At 42.6% G+C, this 21,111-nt stretch overlaps 1 protein-coding gene across 9 annotated transcripts in view; it reads right to left on the bottom strand.

Moving 5' to 3' along the window:
• The window catches only part of MSI2 (musashi RNA binding protein 2), a 663,532-nt gene that overhangs the window by 26,266 nt on the left and 616,155 nt on the right, over positions 1 to 21,111 (bottom strand). For 5 of the 9 annotated variants that reach the window (XM_032215200.1, XM_032215201.1, XM_032215197.1 and 2 more), the window contains one exon: positions 4,594 to 4,770. The exons of the other annotated variants lie outside the window; for them this stretch is intronic. In XM_032215200.1, coding sequence (XP_032071091.1) covers positions 4,594 to 4,770 — 177 coding nt within the window. The remainder of the gene's footprint in view (positions 1 to 4,593; positions 4,771 to 21,111) is intronic. 9 annotated transcript variants of the gene reach the window in all.

Raw genomic sequence — 21,111 nt, 5'->3', positions numbered from 1 at the left:
AAAGGGTATGCACGGCCATTTTGGTGAACGGGCGGGGTTTCGGGAGGCCAAAAATGCTGTATTCAGCGTATAAGATGCATCCAGATTTTCAGCCTCTTTTTTGAGGGAAAAAGGTGCGTCTTATACTCCGAAAAAATAGGGTAAGTTGTATACTCGGGTTCTGATCACATTTGCACAGTCTCCTTAACTGTGTCGCTTTTAAGTCCAGAAATGAGGTGTTTTTTTTTTCTACCAGGCAACCTTTGTGATCTTTTCTTCCAAGCTGCCTGCCATCCTGTGCAATCCGGCAGCTGCGCTGAATCTCCTCACCAATCAGCTGGAGATGAAAACATAATATCCGCCACCAGAAAACCCTAGATATAAGCCAATTCCATTTGATCATCATGAAGTTTTATGAAGTGTAGGGCAAAGCAATACTTTTGAAACAAGTAAAAATAGAAATCCACAAACAAAAAATGATGAATTACTATTTTGGGCTCTTCATAAATTGGGGTCAGAGAGGTTGATGATTGCAGAGGGAGGAGGAAGAAAATGCTAAAAGCCACTATAATCTTTAGGTTTATTGGACAGTGGATCTAACCTTCCTGTCAAAGCCAAACTTGCAGCTCCAAAATGAGTCTCCAGTGGGGATCTAATAAAGTATGAAAGTCAGGGTTTTTTCTTTTTTAATCTTCCCCTTTAGGAAACATAATGGTTTGCCACGTTGTGGGGGAAAAAATATCCCCATTTCAAATAAGGAATCAAAAGATTTGGACATAGATGGAACAACCTTCTCAAAAGTAACACCTCCTCAAATGTATTGGTTTGGCACTATGGTGGTCCAAGATCTTGAGGGCAAAAAAAATGGAGAGAGCTAGAGAACTTATTGTCTTCAGAAGCTATGTTTCTTTTGTTGCTTGGCTACAGAAAAATCATTATGGAAACCTTGAGGGCTCGTGGAGTTCACCCCCCCACCAAAGGTATCATGTGCTGTTGGAAATTAAGCATTTTTAATTTAGTATACATTTCATATTTGACAAATGGGGCAAAGGACAAGTGATTGTACAAGCCTCTTGTTATGGAACATGACACCTAATTTAAATTCTCTCTGCTTCCCACCCCAGCTAGATTTGATATCCATCGTTCGTCGTGTGACCTTCTATGTTTCTTTCTTTCTTTTTTTTTGCAATGCCATCATCTGGGTACAATTTCCAAATCTCATTAGGAATACAATTATTTTCATATACACTTTCCAAGTTCATACTTTCTCCCTCCCAGACATTCTGATTATCTACCTAGAGCTTTTGAATATTATTTCTGTCATTGCCGGAGTGAGTCTTGTTGATAAAACTATGTTAGGAGGGAAATTCTGAAGATAAAATTGAGCAGCAACGGTTTTTTTTTTTTTTTTTTTTGCAACTCAATTTAACAGGCTTCATTGGCAATATTTTGAAAATAGTATTGGAAAGTGATATGGTAAACTAGCCCCAAACAAGTTCTTTAGATCTTTCCAATTTGATGCATTTACCTCTTGAGATTCCCAGAGTTCTCTCAGCTTCAAACGTGGCTTTCCATAGAGTGTAAATGTATGGGGAAATTTGAGAATACTTTGGAATAGGCATTTTGTGTGCAATTTGTGGGTCAAGTGGGTTACATGTGGTTTCTTCAGGCAGAATTATAAGCTTGCAGGAGGAACTCTATCCAATCATTATACAAAGGAATGCAATTAAAGTGATTTTGAACTAAATTAAGCTTTCTGAATTTCTACTCACTATAACTATGTTATATAACTATGTTGCTTGTACCTTTCAATTTATATTGTTTTTATTTGTTTCCTAGTATGATTTGATAGCTTGTTAGTAACCTTGACTATCACTAAGTGTTATATCTTTTATTCTTGATGAATGTATTTTATTCCCTTATGTACACTGAGAGCATATGCACCAAAGACAAATTCCTTGTGTGTCCACTCACTCTTGGCCAATAAAGAATTCTATTCTATTCTATTCTATTCTATTCTATACTATTCTACTCTACTCTACCATGTCATGGACCTGTTCAAAGCCCCCTTGGGCATCCCAATGACCTGCTGCAGTTTTAATCCTAATCCACAAGGATGAACTAGGACTTCTCATCCAAGAAAAACAGAATAACAGAGTTCGAAGGGACCTTGGAAGACTTCTGAAGTGAAGAAGCTTCCTGGATGGGAAGCAAAATGTTTTCAAAGGGGAAAAAACAAGAGAGCCCAGTTGCTTTTTGAAAGGACACCTTTGGGGATGAACTTGGATGTTAACTTAACCTCCAAATAAATCCAATGACGGGCCATAAAAGGTCACCACTGAAAGATAAATTTCTTTTCAGCAATCTAAGGAGGGATTTCCAGCTATGGATCCATTAGGCCATCTGCCTGACTACATGGATCATTACTCTGTGACTTCAGAAAGTAAGCGGGGAAAGGCTGAAGTTTCCAACTTCAAAGTGGTTCTCCCCCCCTTCCCAACACTTTTATATCCAACCATTGGTGTATAAGTCTATGAGGCAATCTGCTTGGTAAGAACGTTCATAGGATGTTAACAGAAGAGATTTTTTTTTTTTAAAGTGTGCCCTTATGTTGGTTTTAGCATGTTGTGCAGAGTCAAAATGATCTCCTCTAAGTGGTTCATTCTGAATGAATATTTGAAGCCTAGCAGGAGGCAATTAGGCCATGCAACGGAATACGTACAACCGGAACTGATGGGTAATGGAGTTGGCATCAAAATACAAGAGTGCCTGTTCTCATTTGAGTCCTCTTCCAAGTGTAAAATCCTAGCTACTTAGCATTTGAATATGGGATTTTAATCTGCATGGAACTTGCGTACGCCAATGAATTTTGTACGCAATTATGTGTTTTGATTTAACTTGGAAAGAAATCTCAGAGGGCAGTTTACCCCAAACACCAGCCAGCTACATAGCCCCCGAGTTACTTTTCAGGGCTCGTTCAAGGCTGATCTCTAGCATCATAGTTTACCAATCAGCAAAGGAAATAGAATGAACAGATTGTTGAATAATAGTTTGTCAACCCAGCTTGCAATATGGGAATAAAAATTCCTCTCTCGGTGTCAGCCCAGGCGCTCAATTGCAGGGACAGTTGCATAAATCTGGATAGCACTGCTCAGCATTCCAAATGAACTGGATGGCAGGGCTGCTGCAGAGTGGAATTTCTTTAGCTCACAGTTAACTCGAGTGTGCAATTTGTGGGTCAAGTGTTGCTCTTCTGGAAAAGGACTGTCATGCTGAACATGGGGCAAAATGATCTAATTTGTTCAGAATTGTTCCAAAAGGCAGGACAGGAAACCATGGATGTAAATGGCAAGAAAGTAGATTTCAGTTGGAGATCAATCTTCCTAACAGAGCTTGTTCAACAATAAAACAGATTGCTTTTAGGAAATAGTGGAGACTCTTTTTTGCCACAGAGGCTGTAAACAGAGGCTGAATGGCCATCTGTCAGGAATGCTATACTGAATATTCCTGCACTGGACAAAATGATATCTGGACCTTTACTTTTATGACATAAACCTTAAATATCTGCCATTTTCCCCTCCTCTCTCCTGTCACTCAAAGTTTATATTCATATTCATCCATTTCTTTTTTTCAAATAGATATTCCTTATCATTTGTCCAAACATGGGACCGTGGTTAATTTAAACGATGGTTATTTCAAACAATTTAGTTTGAAATATTCTTATTTCCTTTTTTTCTTTGGAAAAAGGAACACACTGTGGTTAGATGATGGAAGCAGCTTATTTTGGTGACTTCTGTGCACCAAAGATAAACTGGAATGAGTAAAGGAAAAAAGTCCCACAGACAAATGAAGGCAATGGAGGATCTTTCTGGGTGACACTGTAAGCGATGTAATTGGACACATTTCAAAACCTAATATGGAAAGAAAGTAAAAAATTCTCAGGACGAAAGCTAACTAAACTTAAAACAACTTTCATTCTTGTCCTTGATTTAATATCCGACCAGTAGTAAGAGTTCTGCAGTACTTTCCTCATTATTCTTTTGATGTTGCTTGATCTCATTAAGCACGCACACACACACACATTCTATTTATATTCCTCATTCGAAGGAAGCTAATCTGTTAGATCAAATACCAGTACAATCAATGGAATATCTTAATGAAGTTTTAAAAAAAATGCAGCAACTTTACTGGGATCAAAAACAGATCTTGAAAAAAGTCAAGGCCTCTTGCATTTTCCATTTGACTCTTCCAAAGACTACAGATCCAATTCCATGGAGGAAGGCCACATGTCTTATCTAAGGGCATGACAATGGAAACCCTCTCCACATAAAATGCACTCATGCAATGGCCCTCTTCATCTTGCCAACCATTTTCCCTGTCAAGCATTATGCCCCTATCCAGATGTTCATCGCTTTTGGACCAACTGTTGAAAGAAATGTCACCATTCAGAATTTAAGGAAAGCTAACCCAAATTCTGAAACTAACAGACAGACATAAGAATGAACTTTGGTAGCCATGCAAACTTTCTTCTGTGTGCCAAAAAATAAAGAGATGCCGTTACCATAATTGAATTGCATTGTTTGCTTCCCCAAAGGAATGAAATTCCATACAAACCTGGGCTTTTAAACTGATCCGGGCTGGGAAGGTGGTGGAGGGGGGAGTTACTCGCTGAAGCAGGGTGCTCGCTACGAAGCATCTGAGCCACCCGAGGCCCCATGGAATCATAGTCCGCATACGATAATGGAGCCCGTTGGTCACCGGGCGGAGAATAGAAACCATAATCGGGGATCCCTGGAGATACAGTGACTCTATCATTGCAGATACTAGATTGGTGCTAATTTTCAATATTAAAAACGTACTTTTTTTTTTACAGTTATAATCATCGAAACACAAGGCAAATATTTTAAAAAGTAGAGTTTTGAAAACAGAATGGTTCATACATGCCCCCCAATATCCTTGCTGTTTTACTCAACTTGGGTTGGTACAAAAACACGACTGGGTATAAAACAAGAAAACTCACCGCCTGATTTACTGAAAGCCTTTTTTCCAGAACAGGAAAAATGATGCAGGAGAATGAGATATTGGCCCTACTGATTAAAACAATACGGAATACATTGCAGGGGAGAACTGAAGGAAAAAACTAATTAGAGCCAATTTTCAAGTGAGAATTTCCTTATCCCTTGCCTACAGAAAATCTCCAACTCCCATTTTTCCAAATATGTCAGTTCATATGAGTTATGCACATTTAGACATCCATAATATCCATATCAAACGCCAAGGTATGTGAGCACAAACTTTCTTAACCACAAATAGTAAATATGACTTTATCCTGATTTATCTTACCTCAATAGTCCTGAAGTTCTGGATTATCCAAGACATTCTCTTTTAATACTATATCATTTAGACACTGCAGTTAGTGTATTATACTATCTCACAAGCCACAAGAGGTGAAGTTCTCCTTCTCAAGTCCAACTTAGAACAGTAATGATGGTTGCATTAGTAAGACTTGTCAGTTTAAGGTGAGCCTCACAATCAACTGATTTGAGTTGGAGTAAAAAAAGAGAAAGACGAATTCTCTGAAACGGCATATAATCTCAAGATTGAGAATTTTTGAGAAAATAAATACACCAAGAACAAAAATCACAGATGAAGCTGAGCTCCTCTTTTATTTTAGCAAAAGAGAGAAAATGCATTCTGGCCCCCAAATAATAAATGCTACAATTCAGTCAGGTTTTGGATATTTAATTTAGCTTAAACTCAAAATGGTGCATCTTAATATGGGAGCATCTTAATTTTTGAAGAACACTTCTCAAATAGGTTTGTGAAACATACTTGTGCATAGATTTTAACAAAACAGGTTACTTGTTTATTCCTTGAGTTTAAGCAAATTTGTGGTGCACAAGACCAGCAGTGTCTCTAACCTTTGGATGGAAAATGTACACACGGCTCTTGCAATCAGCAAAGGATTCTCTAGCAGCTGAAGAACTTCCTGCAGGGATGGTATTCACTTACCTTCCCTACTGGTTCGCAAATGTAAATGTGGGTGGGTTCGCGCATGCACGCAGCCTTCCGCGCATGTGCTTTGGCTAAAAAAAGTGCTTAAATGGGATGCCATAGAACTGGGGCGGGGCCACCTGTGATTTACCGGTTCGGCAAAATACCACCTCTGGCTTCCTTTAATATCTCTATGTAACCACTGGGTGAGGATATTGTTGGTTGAAGAAGATCAGGTATTGCCAATATTATTCAAAGTGTTGGCCATCATTTATAAAGTCCTTCGGGACATAGGGCCAGATTATCTGAGGGACGAGCTCCCCCCAGTTTTAAGAGCCAACGAAGTAGGTAAGTTCTGAGTCCCCTCTCGATCGAACAATTTCAACTTTGGGGACAGAGGAAATGTGCCTTCTTCATTGTGGTGCCAAGTGTAGAGACAAGAGAAAATGCCCTTGATGAAAATTAAAAATGGAAAAGCATTTTAAGTCCATAAAATGTTAGGAAGCTGCTTGGACAGGGCTTCCCCTATTCCCTATTAGAAATATTAGTTATTTCTAATAACCGAGGAGAAGGCTCAATATAATCAGACTTGTAACATTCTGCTATGATAGCTAATCTCACTAAATGTTGTTTTAAGCCTTCCTGGGGAATTGATTTCACAGTCTGGTCAAGTCTGATATTCATCCTCTGGAATAAGGTCCTCTTCATAGCTTTCTCGAAGGTATTAAAAGTCCTGACCTTGAGGAAGGGGAGGATGGAGCCCCTCGTCAGATATGTTTGTCAAATGCCATCTAAGTTGTGATGTATGTGTTATTTTATATAGTTTTAGCAGTCATGTGATGCCATAGTCGAAGTAAAAAATAATAATAATCAAATGACAATCCAGGAAAGATCAGAATGGGGAAAAACACATAACAGATTTATTTTTATTTTTTTTGCCGGGCAGGGGGGGAAAGAGGGGTGAACAATTTGACTATTCTTTAACTTTTGGAATAGTACTTTTTTTTTCTGCTTTCATTTAATTTGACTACTGAAACATTTCTCTTCTCTTTTTCTGAATCCACGTTGTACTGTAATCAAAGGATGTATTGGCATTATAACGTGTAAACAGTCTCACAAGTAGTTATTTAAATCTCAAACACATGTACAAATAATTCCCATCTCCCCTAAGTACATTTGAGGCAGAATTAATTAGTACAGAATTTATTTCCATGCCAGGACCTTTTGGTCCTGGCCTTATGTTCCTGAAAGAATTGTCAGACTGGATTTCAACTATTTCTCTTTTCAATGACATGAGCTGTTGGGACCTCAAAATTCCATGCAGGTTGCTTTTTTTAAGATCATGCAGCGACATGGGATGCTCAGATGGATGAAAATAACGGTCTCAACTGGGGGACTGTTTACATCCGTAGCCTTCTTCTACGGACTTCCAGGGGACACTTAAAAAGTGGGGGTTCCGATCTTAATTCGGCACAAGCCTAACAAACGTCTTACAGAGGTTGCATGGACACAACCTGAAATCGTCCCCTGTGTCTGCCCAACAGATTAACCATTTCGTTAGTAGTCATTATCTATATGTATTTTTCACTGTCTGCATTCCTCTGCAGTCTCCTTTTAGCACTTGAAGGGGCTGTCCCAGAGAGGACGGGGGTCAACCTATTCTCCAATTCTGCACCTGAGGGCAGAACGAGAAGTAATAGGTGGAAGATCATTAATAAGAGACCCAACCTAGAATTAAGGAGAAGCTTCTTGGCAGGGAGAACAATCAGTGGAACAATTTGCCTTCAGAAGTTGTGGGTGCTCCATCCCTGGAGGTTTTCAAGAAGAGACTGGACAACTATTTGTTCAGAATAGTGTAAGGGCCGTGATGGCAAACCAATGGCACGTGTCACCAAAGTGGCACGCAAAGCCATGTCACTTAGCACACGCGGTCTCGCCTGTCTTCTGGGTTGGTGGTGCGCACAACAATCAGCTGTCCTTCGCCTGTGGGGAAGTGCCAAAAACCGGCCTGCGGAGGCATGCTGGGCAGCTGATTGTCGGGTGCGAATGTGCCAGAACCCAGAAGTTCGGCTTTTCCAGACCACGATCCCTTTGTTCGCGTAGCGGTGCTGAAACCCGGCCTGCACACGCACGCCAGCCGGCTGATCATCGGGTGCGCATGCGCGCTAGAACCCAGAAGTTTGGCTTTCCCAGAGCGCTATCCCTTTGCACACATGGCATTGCTGAAAGCCAGCCTGCGCATGCGCGCTAGAAGTTCGGCTTTTCCAGAGCGTGGCACTGAAGAGCGTGTGACGTTTCCGCGGTATACTATACTGTTCTGACCCCCCCCTCTTTGCTCGTTCAGAAACGACAACCACACACAGCTTGCAAAGGAATGTCTTTATCAGCTCAAGCTGTCTGCAAGCCCAAAATAAACATAGATAAACGGCTCTCACAAAAAGTCTTCACTCAAACTTGCGTGAATCCAGACACTTAGCTAAAGGGTTCTCTCAATGGTTACACACGAACCGGAGAACGTTGACTTCTGCCACTAAGGTGTGGCACCATCAGTCTTTTATCCACAGGAGGAGATCCTTAACGAGCCCCAGCTGCTCGTTATCTTCTCCTGTGAGCATCCTGAAACCACTCACAGGAGGTTTCTGTGTCAGTCTGATAGCAGCTCCAAAGGCTCCTACCGAGCCACAACACTATACTATAGGGCAGCGAATGCTGGCTGGGGAATTCTGGGAGTTGAAGTCCGGACATCTTCAAGTTGCCAAAATTGAGAAACACTGGTATAGGGACTTGTGCTTGGGCGAAAGGATTGGACTATAAGGCCTTCAAGGTCCCTTTCAGCTCTGTTATTGTATATTCTAGTAGTTTCCCTTTCCCAATAACCCATGGAAACATGCACACACACACGCACACACACACAGACACACACACACACGACTGTGCAAGTGATTTGCTCAAAAAAGGGATGTGAAGCCCATGGGCCACTGCTGGAGGACAAAGCAAGCTAGAGGAAGACCCCATATTGTTGTAATGCTTTTTGGAAAGGAAGACCCTACTGGCAACAACCTGCTGGCATAGCTCTTAGTCTGCCTCTGCTTCTCCCCCCACCCCCTCACTTGCCATAAGCAACCACATGCAATTTGGCAGCCTTTGCACCATCAGTGTTTATGATAATAGCCATGTGTGCTTGAAAGCAGCAGGAAATTTTCAATATAACTATCATTAAGACAAAACGCTTTAAATCAAAGCCATTACTGGGTACTGAGAGTTAAAGCTCACAAGATTAGGCTGCTTTTTATCTTTATGAAAAATTCATAGAACAAGCTGCCAAACAACATCTCCTTGCTCGAGAGAGTAAATGATATAATAATATTTAATGCTGCCGATACAGATGAAAGTGGAGGCATAAGTTGCACGCTGTAATGTGTACATCAGGGAGATGCTGTTGAACAAGGAGCTCCGACACTTAGCACATGTAATGCTGGGCAGACAAGCAAATGGGAAGCCTGCCGTAGCCTTCCCCAACTTTTAGACTTCAAAGATCAGTGGCTGCTCTTCACTTTCCTTGCAATTGGGTGGCAAATGGACAGCTGCAGTGCAAAAGATAGAACTAAATTCTCCAGGGCTTTTTCGGCAAACAGAATGTAAGAAATACTGAAGCCCTTGAACAAAAACCACCCAAAACTCATGTGGCTTTGTTGGTCAAGAACCAGGGGTTTTCAAGGGCCCTGTAGGCCAGGCCCTAAAAGCCCTTCAACTTTTTGGAGGGGAAAATAAATACCCCTTTCCCCCGAAAATAAGATCTCCCCCGGATAATAAGCCCAATCGAGCTTTTGAACGCATGCACTAAAATAAACTCGCCCCCGAAATTAAGCCCATCCAGAAAATATTGCAACACAGCAGCAGCCATGAGGTAACCACATTTGCCACCTCCTGCACTTCAAAAATAAGAAGACCTCCCCGAAAATAAGGCCAAGTGCTTATTTCGGGGGTCAAAAGAAAATAAGATCCTGTCTTATTTTCGAGGAAACACCATATCAGTTTAAGCCAGGGGTGTCAAACTCAATTTCATTGAGGGCTGCATCAGGGTTATGTTTGACCTTGGAGGGGGCAGTATTGGGGGGGGGGAAGGGTGGGCGTGGCCAGCTTGACGTAACTTATGTCAGGGACACCTGTGGTGCCCAAGTGCTAAGGCGGGACTTCCCTCAGACCCTCCCTCCCTCTTATTATAATCCCCTCCCTCTCTGTTTTGTTCTTAGTTCGGCCTCCTGCAGCCCCCGTCAGCGAAAATGGAGTCCAGGGGCCGCAGATCCAGCCCGTGAGCCTTGTGTTTGACACCCCTGGTTTAAGTCATGCCACCAAAATACAGGTAGTTCTCATTTAGTGACTTCCTACAACTTGGTTGTTAAACAAAGTGGTCACTAACACATAACAGAGAGAAGGAGAGAGAGAGAAAAGTTCTGCAAATATCATTGGCTGCCATTTTCTCATTCAGATACATTTCTGTAGTATAGCGTTCTGTGCCTTACAGGATGGAGAGATACAGCTACACTATATTGCCAAAAGTATTCGCTCACAACTGATTCCGATTATGTGGATGGGTGAGCAAATACTTTTGGCAATATAGTGTCCCTTTTCCGGAGCTGCTTTTCACCTAGGACATGCTTCCCTGAAAAGTGCTAACCACAAGTGAGCAAGCTCAGCTCGGGGATCTTAGTTAGCTGGTTAGAACCTTCCCTTGGATGTGCAGCTGCTGCCTGAAACTGACCGGATCTTAATCAGTTTCACATTGAAGGCTTTTGTTGGGTGTTTGTTGGCAATGGAATTATTTCTGCTTATTACCGTATTTGCAAATTTTCGCTTTTTGAAGCAGTTGCAAAAACGAAGACTAACGTTGACCTCTGAAATCATGCGATGTCTTTTTCACTGGCTGTCTTTGTACTTCTTTAGTGGCACTTATTTGCTAAGGACGCTCTGACGCTGCTTCTTTGTCAATATGATAGGTTGCTAAAAAAAGTCAAAGGGATATCATCAAACTTGCCTTAAGGAAGGATGAACTGGAGGAATGGCGCTTCCTCTCCCCTCAAGTCTTTGCCTTGCTTGGGAGCAATGCTATAAGCTCGCTGTACACAGGGCAGGAGAAAGAAAATCTATAAATATGTATCACCATACATTATTCCGCATGTCAGCATTAAAATGTGTTAGAATAATTTAAAGCCAAGATTACTGCAAGTAGCATTCATTTACACCTGCAGACAACGCTCCTTTCTGCATTTCACTCCTTGAGATGAAATTGAAGGAGATCTACAAGCGAAAAAACTGGCACTGTTCAAAAGTATTTTTGGTGTGCTTTGAAGGGAGTTAGCACCCCACCCCTCTCCCAGGAGAATGAAATATTTTAGGGAATATTACAAAGGCAGAATATTATGTTTCCCTGGATGAGAAAAGGAGAAACATGTTTTAAAGACAAAGCAGCTCCCTGCCCCCCACCACCTTCAGCTCCAGGGTGATGGGATTAAGATATGGCCCTTAGGACATGATAGGATTAGCCCTCTACCCATCTCCCTACATGGCACCTAGGAAGATTATATTACCCAGCAAGGCTCAACCAAGCCTGGGACTCAGGATAGCCTAGTTAGTTAAGACCCAGCCCCCTAGGAGTCTGACAGACAAAGGGATACATGTCTTACACAGGAACAGGAAGCTCTAAGGTAGGGCCCAACAGAGAATATACATCTCTCTCTCTCTCCCTCCCTCTCTCTCTCTCTCTCTCTCCTCTCTTTCCTCTCTCTCTCTCTCTCTCTCTCTCCTCTCTCCTCTCTCTCTCTCTCTCCCTCCCTCCCTCCCTCCCTCCCTCCCTCTCTCTCTTTTGCCCAGGGCCTCAAACCATGTGGTCCTGTCCATAATTAAAAAAAAACATCTTTCCAAGCAGCCAACATGTTTCCAGTGTCTTTTTCCCCACTTGGAACTGAACCCAGATGGACATTTCTTCCAACAACTGTCTATCATATATCTTATGTTTTGGTATAGCTAAGTTTGTATGGCTAATCTTTTTGTCGAGGCGTCCCAAAAGAGGGGAGAGTGGGCGCATGCGTGTGTGCCCACACCCATAATGCAAGGCCCTCTCCCCCGTGCATGTGCACACAACCCCCCGTGAATGTGTGCAAACCCTCGTGCATGTGTGCATAACCCCCCTTCCCCCAGCACATGCACGCAGGCTTCACTGAAGCCTCTGGACTTCTGGGAGACGTGTTGGGCCGTTTTTTTGCCCTCCACAGGCTTCAGGAAAGCCTCCCGAAGCCTCTGGAGGGAGAAAAATAGTCCAATGGGCAACCCAGAAGTTCGTTCCCAAAATTCCGCTGAGCCCCATTGGGCTTTTTTCCGCCTTACCCAGATTTTAGGGAAGCCTCCAGAAGTCTGGGGAGGGTGAAAAACGACCCAATGCGCCAACTGGAAGTTCGGGAACAGACTTCCGGTTTGCCAGTTGGGCCGTTTTTTCCCCTCCGGGAGCAAAAAACAACCCAACACACAAAACGGAAGTCCATTCCTGAACTTCCGGTTGGCGCGTTGGGCTGTTTTTTGCCCTCCGGAGGCTTCAAGGCCATAAATCAGCTGGCCAGCGCGTACATGCACGCTGGAGCTGATAGGACAACGCCCTGCGTGCCCTCAGAAATGACTCCGCATGCCACCTGTGGCATACATGCCATAGGTTCGCCATCACGGAGCTAAGCCCTTCAGAGAGTTGCTCAGGTCCTGATTTGGAGTTTGTGAAGCAGAGGAGCATTTTCAGAGAGAGAATTCAAGATAATAGGAGTCTGATAGAAAGCATATTTTGGCGATACGAAGATCTAGGTCGGAAAAGTCTGTGTTTTCTTACAGATCCTTGCAGGGTAACTGTGTGTTAAAAGTATTTTGCATAAAGTGCAGGATCATAAATAGTAGGAACGGACGAAAAGAAATTCATATGGCAAGCTGTCAAGTTCCATCTACAGGGGTCTTACCAGTGTTTGGCTCAGAGTCCGAAATGGCAATCTGGTAGAGAATAAAGGAGTTAATTACTGGACCCGTGATTCTTCCTTGTGTGGAAGTCTGAAGTTGCATCAGCATTTATTAGAGTGATAAATTATTCTTAGCTAATTTGTCATAAAATAAATAGCATCTGGCATTACTCCAAAGCTCTACTAAGACAAAGCATTTCTGCTGCAGAGAGAGTGCAAAAGAAATGTTGCTTTGTTAAGCCAGGTCACAAGAGTTCTTATAAAGCAATTATTTTTTTTTTTAAAAAAATGCAGCTATTGCCAACAATAGCAATAAAGCCGTCTGTTTAATAGCTGCTTTAGCAAAATTTAAATTCGAGCAACTGATAAAAGAGTGCTAGCAAGTGATTGGGGACACATACTTGATGGGAGCAGGTTTTCTTTTTAAGCCAACCAAAATCAATCAAAATCATTTTTCTAGGGCTCGCAATTGCTCTTGATGGCAAACAAACGTATCTCTCATCAATATGAGGATGTTTTACACAAAACCAATATTTAGGAAATTCTCCCCATCAGAAATATTACCCAAGGACATTCGCACAGGAAGCCAATCCCATCACACTCAAGACGGGACCAAATTTGGCCAAGAGAAACAGCAATCAAGGAGCCAATTTTTTTTCTCGCTGCTTTTGACAAAAGATTTTCCACTTGAGGGGTTCATCTTCAATCATTATAAAAGCCCAGAAGTTTAATCCATTTTTGATGTAAATGCTAATAACTGCGTGTCCTTGAAGTTCAAAGTGGTCTTTGGGCATGGCAGTAATTAGCCAAGCAAGGTGGGCCCCGCTCTGCCTTCTCCCGCTTCTAATGACATCCTTAACAACAAACAAATGTCAGCCTTACAAAGGCAGCAAGTAGATTTGGAGGATAAAAGAGATTTCATCCCCAAGCTCTGCACTATCAGTCTGAAATGATGGAGAACAACTATGCCGGAAGTTTTCAAAAGCTGGAAAATGCAAAACAGATTATTCTTTCTAGTAGATTTGTATAGACATTAATTAATACGGGGGAATATATTGGATTCTACAAGAGTTGTAGAATCAGTGCCGCCTTTTAGAAAGATAGGAGTGAAACTATTGCAATGTGACACCTCAAATCCTCAGCTTTTTCAAATCTCCAAAAATGACAGTGGGGTGAACAACATCAAAAGTCACAAAGAGAGCAAGGCATATCAACAAAAGCATAGTTCCCTTATCTCTTTTTCCAGTACAGCCAAGAGTGGGATTCACTTAGGTTTACCATCGGTTTGCAACGGTGAGTCCACGTGCACACACACTTGCGGCGTGAATGCCTTCTGTGTGTGCGTGTGGCCTTCTGCGCATGCACTTTGCTTGTGCACACAGTGTGCACGCACGCACGCTGCGTCGAAAACGAGGCTACGTAGGACGTTTTGGAGCCGAGAGGGGACACCCACAATTTGCCGCAACCAGATCAAGCAAACCGGTTTGAACCGGCTGAATACCACCGCCGAGTACAGCAGAGAACATCCCTTGGAGTGAACGAGACTGCCTCCGTGCAGGAGCCAAATGTAAATTAAGACTGGAAATGACCAGTCTCAATTTACATGAAATGGAATGAAAACTCTCAGAGACCATGGAACTGCAGGGTCTCTTGTCTTTTCTACCTGCTAGAGATGGATTGATGAGCATAAGCCAACAGTTGTCCAAGATGGCTTGCACTTAGCAATAGTTTCTTAAAAAGAGCCTTACCAGTATCTGCCATAGAAAGGTTGAAATAATCTCAAAAATCACTGGCCAAGGAGTGTTCCTGAAGCCCCTATCTGCCAAGCCAGGGCGGGATCCATCAGGCAAGAAATGGGGCAAAGTGTTACATCCTCAAGGGCAAAACACAAAGCTGTCCCAAAAAGCTCAAGCACAACATGAATTCTAATGCTTTTATCTAAGATGCATAGCCCAAACAATGGACAAATTGCTGAAGGAAACCGATATAATACTGGTGCGGGGCCCAAGGCCATGTCATCCAACCAACAGCGTACAATCTGAGCAAAACGTATTTTTTTAAAAAACAAAATTGCCCTGGTATGTACATCACAACTGATCAGATTCAATCCTGATCTGTATTATAGTTGTTCTTAACACCTTTCTTCTGAACACTTAGAAATGCCTTGTATAAAGCACCTGGGAAATCAAATTTCAGACATTCAGCCCTTCATGTTTTACTCTCCCTTGTCTTCTTTGGAGTGGACAGGTCGTCGCACCCCAGCCGGTTAAGGATCACATTCTCCTTGAAACAATCTCTTTCATCATCTTCTATCTCTCCCAAGAAGCAATATAAGAGTTTTCTTGGAAAGAAGTGTTTGAGACATTACTTTCCTAGGGCTGAGAGAGTGGGACAGGCCTAAGATCACCCAGATGGCCTTGTGACTAAGGTGGAACCAGAAGTAGCCTTAACCACTACACCAAACGGGTTCCCTTTGGAGGATATAACTTTAATAAAATAAGTTCTCTCTATGTCTAGCATTCATTTTTCTTCCTCTTGATCTCACTTTTCAAACCAGGACTGCTCATTTTGTTCAATACGGAGGTCAGCACCTAAATAACTTCAGCTGACTCCAAAAATACTAAGCAGATTTAGTACTTACAGTAAATAGAGACAATCAAGGAACCCTAGTTCAACTTGATATGGTGGCAAGATCAAATCACTTACGGTATGTATGTATGTATGTATGTATGTATGTATGTATGTATGTATGTGTATATGATTTATTTATCAGCACAAATAAAAAAAATAAAACACACACACACACACACACACACGTATGTATGTATGTATGTATGTATGTATGTATGTATGTATGTATGTAATATTTGTGCTGATAAATAAATAAAGGGAGACTAGTATAGATCTATTTCAAGCTATTTAGCTCTCATCAGCTAGCCATACCCTTGCTGGGAATCGAACCTGTGCTCTATTGCCTCTTAGGCAGATGTGTTAACCATTGAGCTACAGGGCTCGACTCCTTATCAGCCAGGCCAGGGTGAAAGATATATATTTAAAGTCACAACCCCTGGTATGCCCAAATATGGGAGGAAGATCACACTTCCATTCTCTGTCCTTCGGCTCGTCACAAGAGACCATCCAGACAGAAACCCAATATTTTTTTGATGTAACAAAAAAGTTGCCAAGGTTGGAGATCCCTGCTCTATGGAACAAAATGGACAAATGTAACAAAAAGGCAACAGTAAAAAAATATTGGGTTTCTGTCTGGATGGTCTCTTGTGACGAGCCGAAGGACAGAGAATGGAAGTGTGATCTTCCTCCCATATTTGGGCATACCAGGGGTTATGACTTTAAATATATATATATCCCAATAAGGGTATGGCTAGCTGATGAGAGCTAAATAGCTTGAAATAGATCTATACTAGTCTCCCTTTACTTATTTATCAGCACAAATACAACAAAATGTAACAAAAAGGCAACAGTAAAAATATTGGGTTTCTGCCTGGATGGTCTCTTGTGACGAGCCGAAGGACAGAGAGTGGAACCTGTGCTCTACTGCCTCCCATTGTGACGAGCCTAATGACAGAGAGTGGAAGTGTGACCTTCCTCCCATACTTGGGCATACCAGGGGTTGTGACTTTAAGTGTGTATGTATGTATGTATGTATGTATGTATGTATGTATGTATGTATGTATATATATATGTATATATATGTATGTATATATATATATATATATATATATCCTAGAAAACACGGATGTGGCCATATTGACACTGAGAGTTGACTGAAATGAAAATATTTTTGGGGGGGGAATATCTATATTATTTCTTTCAATTGTCAAGTCATTCCCTTTTTCTTTTCCTTTTATTTCTGCATTTGCTTTGTTATTATGAGCTGACAATTTTATTAGGCGCCATCACTGATTTGTCCTTTATTTTTGGGGCAGTGAGGCCCTTTGTTTTACTATGTCTTAATCTTTATCTATGGGTCCATTAAAGAGGTGGGCTGCTACTGGGTCGGGCAAACCAGTAGTTAAGATTCTGTGCAGTTTGGCGATCCAGCAAATCCTACCACTGGCTGGCCCCACCCACCCCTGCTCATTTTTTGGCCTGTTTTCCGGACTGTTTTTTTGGCCCCAAAAATGTCCTGAAAACAGCCTGGAAAATGCCCGAAAAACGGCTTGAAAACAGCCAAAAAATGGTTAAAAAACCAGGCCGAATAATGAGCGGAGATGGGGCCAGCCAGTGGTGGGATTAATCCCAACCGGCTGAATCCTACCTCTGCCTTTGAGGTGAGTGGCTGCGAGGTGGGGCTGGATATGAGGAGTGACGTCATCCACCCAGTCACATGACCAACCGGCCACGCCTACCTAGCCAGAGAACCGGTTGTTAAGCTATTCAAGTCCCACCACTGGTCCATTGTGTAAAGAAGTACATAAATGATCTTGAAGAAAACATGTGGCAATTGTTTGCTTGGAAAAAGCAGGAAGGTGTGAGAAACGCATGACTGTCACCCCTTGACATGCTTTGATATAAGAGGAAGGGTTAGAGAAACACTTATAGAAGCTTTCAAGATTCTGTTCTAATAGCCTTTAGAAATAAAGTGGAATTCCAGCAGTTCTTATGGTGTCCGTGCATCTTTCTTCAAGTGGCTCTAGCTTTTAACTTTTCTCTGTCTTGCTTAAGATTTTGAACTCGGCCAAACTGACAATAGCTTCCCTACCAGCAAACAACCTTATTGCTTAAGTGTGCTCAACAGCAAGAAATATCTCTGGTAGGAACATAAGCAGACAAACGAACAGTTCTGTGCAAAAGTGAACAATCTCAGCTTCTCTTCAAATCACTTCGGTAAAAAAATCCTTAGGTTGCCTAGATTCCTTCCCTTCCACTCCAAAGCCAATCCTTTTCCTTTCTATTTATTCCTCATAAACATTTTGAATTGATTCTTGTCTATTCCTGTTTTGCAAGGTCTCACAAGCTTTGCCTTGAATTCGAAACAAAAAGCACTGGGTAACTCTGAGGTTGGGCCCTATCGCATACTTTTGACATCTAGCCTCTCTTTCTATTTTCAGCTAACCTTTGGATTAAAAGCAAAGTAATGACCCAGCACAGAATAAGTCCGGCTATTTATTACAAAGCCGCAAAATAAACCATTTTACTTTTTCTCTCCAAAGATGTCTATTCCTTTTTTTTTTTTAACCAATGGTGACCAGATTTGCATTAATTGTTTATCACAGCCTGGACAGGCCTTTTATTAATATTAATGAGGGACTGGGAAGAAAGAGCCCCTTTATTTTTAGCCTACTCTAATTGCGTAGTAATTATTCATCTACAAAACAAATGAACCGAACTCCATTGCTATGGTAACTGAAATTCTGGCCTCCCACTGTAACACATTAACAGGCTATCATCCTGGTTATATTTTAAATTGAACCCTTTTGTACAATAGCAGAAAAATAGGCAACTTAAAATAAAGCAGAGACTTTATTCAGCGTTATGTTAATTTCCAAGGCTCATTGTTTGGGGATGGCTTTCCCTAGGACTGTGGCGCATTGAATTTTCTGTCTCTGGTTGGGCACATAGAACCAACGGACTCATTTTCAATATGAAATTCCCCACGTGGTTTTCATAGTCAAGGAGGATAATGATTTGCCATATTTTGATTTGAAAGTTTCTGTTTTAGTAGCTCTCCAAAAGAAGCAGGTGCTGGTTATATTACCTTTAAAGCCCTACATGGCCTAGGACCCGGATATCTGCGAGACCGTTTTCTGCCGCATACCTCCCAACGACCGATAAGATCGCACAGGGTGGGCCTTCTCCAGGTGCCGTCAGCCAGACAATGTCGGCTGGCGGCTCCCCGGGGGAGGGCCTTCTCTGTAGCCTCTCCGACTCTATGGAATGAACTACCCCCAGAGATCCAGACCCTACCCACTCTCATGGCCTTCCGAAAGGCTATCAAAACCTGGCTATTCTGGCAGGACTGGGGCTGTTGACCTCATGACCGAGGTCCAGCCCCGATTAGACTGAGTGGATGATGTGGTTTTTTTTAATGTGTTCTTCCTCCGTTTTTAACTCTTCACTTTTTAAAATTTATTTTCTGTAAGCCGCCCGGAGTCCTTTGGGATTGGGCGGCCTATAAATTAATCAAATCAAATCAAATCAAACATCAGGACAAGCTAGCCTATAAGTTCAGAAGTTGTGGGAGCTTCATCACTGGAAGCTTTCAATAAGAGACTGGACTGCCACCTGTCAGAAATGATGTAGGGTCTCCTGCTTGGGTGGGGCGTTGAACTAGATGACCTATGAGGTTCCTTCCAACTTTGTTAATCTGTTAAAAGTGGCCAAGGAGAAATTAAAATTTGTCTTATACAGGTGTTACAAAAGTGAGAGGGGATAAAAGTGGAAGTGTGCAAGGGAAGTATGAGTACTTTATCTAATGGCCATCAATTATAGGAATGAAAACTCCTCTAATTAAAAAGGGCATGGAAAAGATCAGCTAGTTAGCTTCTCTAAACCAGAGTAGTCCCAAATTAAAAAAAGGCAAATAGCAATAGCAATAGCAGTTAGACTTATATACCGCTTCATAGGGCTTTCAGCCCTCTCTAAGCGGTTTACAGAGTCAGCATATTGCCCCCAGCAATCCGGGTCCTCATTTTACCCACCTCGGAAGGATGGAAGGCTGAGTCAACCTTGAGCCGGTGAGATTTGAACCGCTGAACTGCAAATAACAGTCAGCTGAAGTGGCCTGCAGTACTGCACCCTAACCACTGTGCCACCTCGGCATAGAACTAATTACCCACATGAACAATTCCTCAAGAACTAGTTGCATTCTCTTGGGTTAGAGCAGGGGTGTCAAACTCGATTTCATTGAGGGCTTCATCAGGGTTGTGTTTGACCTGGGGGTGTGTGCGGGGTGCAGAGTGGGTGTGGCCAGCTCAAAGTCACTCATGTTGGAGGCACCTGTGGCAGCCTGAGTGCTCTGCCAGTGAAATGGGCTCCTAAACTCCACGCAGCACTCCCGAACTCCGGTTTCACTGGCAGAGGATTGCAAGAGGCCGTGGCAGCTGAAAACGGAGCTCAGGAGCCCGTTTTCGCTGGCAGAAGCACCGCAGGCCGGTCATTCGCTATTTCCAGGGCGGTCCCACAGGCCAGATCTAAGTACCCCACAGGTCAGATCCGGCCCCCAGGTCTTAAGTTTGACACCCCTGGATTAGAGGATACGAGTCTCTGAATAAGAGGCAGTTTGGTAAAGAGATCAAGGCATCAAGCTCAGAAACTGGAGACTGTGGTTTCCAGTCTCGCCCAGGCATAAAACCAACTGGGTGACATTGGGCTAGTCACTCTCTCTCAGCCTTAGCCTGGAAAACCGCGGGGTTTTGTTTGGCAGTTGCCAGGAGTCAATTCTTTCTTTTAAAAAATTCAAAAGAAACAAACAACCCCCTTTCTAAATAAAAGGGAGATAGGAAGAAAGAAGAGGAGGACTTCAAAGAAGTCTTCAGCCATCTAGTCTAGGGCAAGGGTCTCCAACTTTGGCAACTTTACGACGTGTGGACTTCAGCTCCCAGAATCCCTCAGCCAGCGCATTCGCTGGCTGAGGGATTCTGGGAGTTGAAGTCCACAAGTCGTAAAGTTGCCAAGGTTGGAGATCCCTGCTCTATGGAACAAAATGGACAAATAGGCTTTGGCCATCAGGTTTTTTTTGGTGGTGGTGGTGGCTACTAAAAGATGAGCATTTTCTCTCTCCTTCCAGCATAAGTTATTACCCACAAACCAGTCACCTACATCCTAGCCTTTTCCATATTGGAGACAATAGGATGTGGCTATAAACCCCCATAACTGTGCTAGTTGGGAGCGATGGGTTTGGCAGTCTAAACCTGAATTGGGACACAGGATCTAGGGGAGTTTTCTAGGCCACCAACTGGGGATAGGTGCTTTGATAGCTATAATTAGAGGAAAGGAGCCGAACGAAGTCTGCCACAAAGTTTTCCTGAAAGAAAAATCCCAATAAAAATGTTATGAAATAATTCATAGGCACCGCTCCACTATCTAGAAACCTCACAGCTTCCTTGAGAAGAGGGTTGGGCCCAGGGGTGGACTGCTGGGGGGGGGGGGGGGGCGGGTTCGCAGGGGTTCGGGATAATCTCTA

Source organism: Thamnophis elegans, chromosome 4, assembly GCF_009769535.1.
Source record: "Thamnophis elegans isolate rThaEle1 chromosome 4, rThaEle1.pri, whole genome shotgun sequence".
Classification (NCBI taxonomy): Eukaryota; Metazoa; Chordata; class Lepidosauria; order Squamata; family Colubridae; genus Thamnophis; species Thamnophis elegans.
Note: the sequence above shows the minus strand (reverse complement) of the source record. Positions and strands in the feature narration are given on the sequence as shown.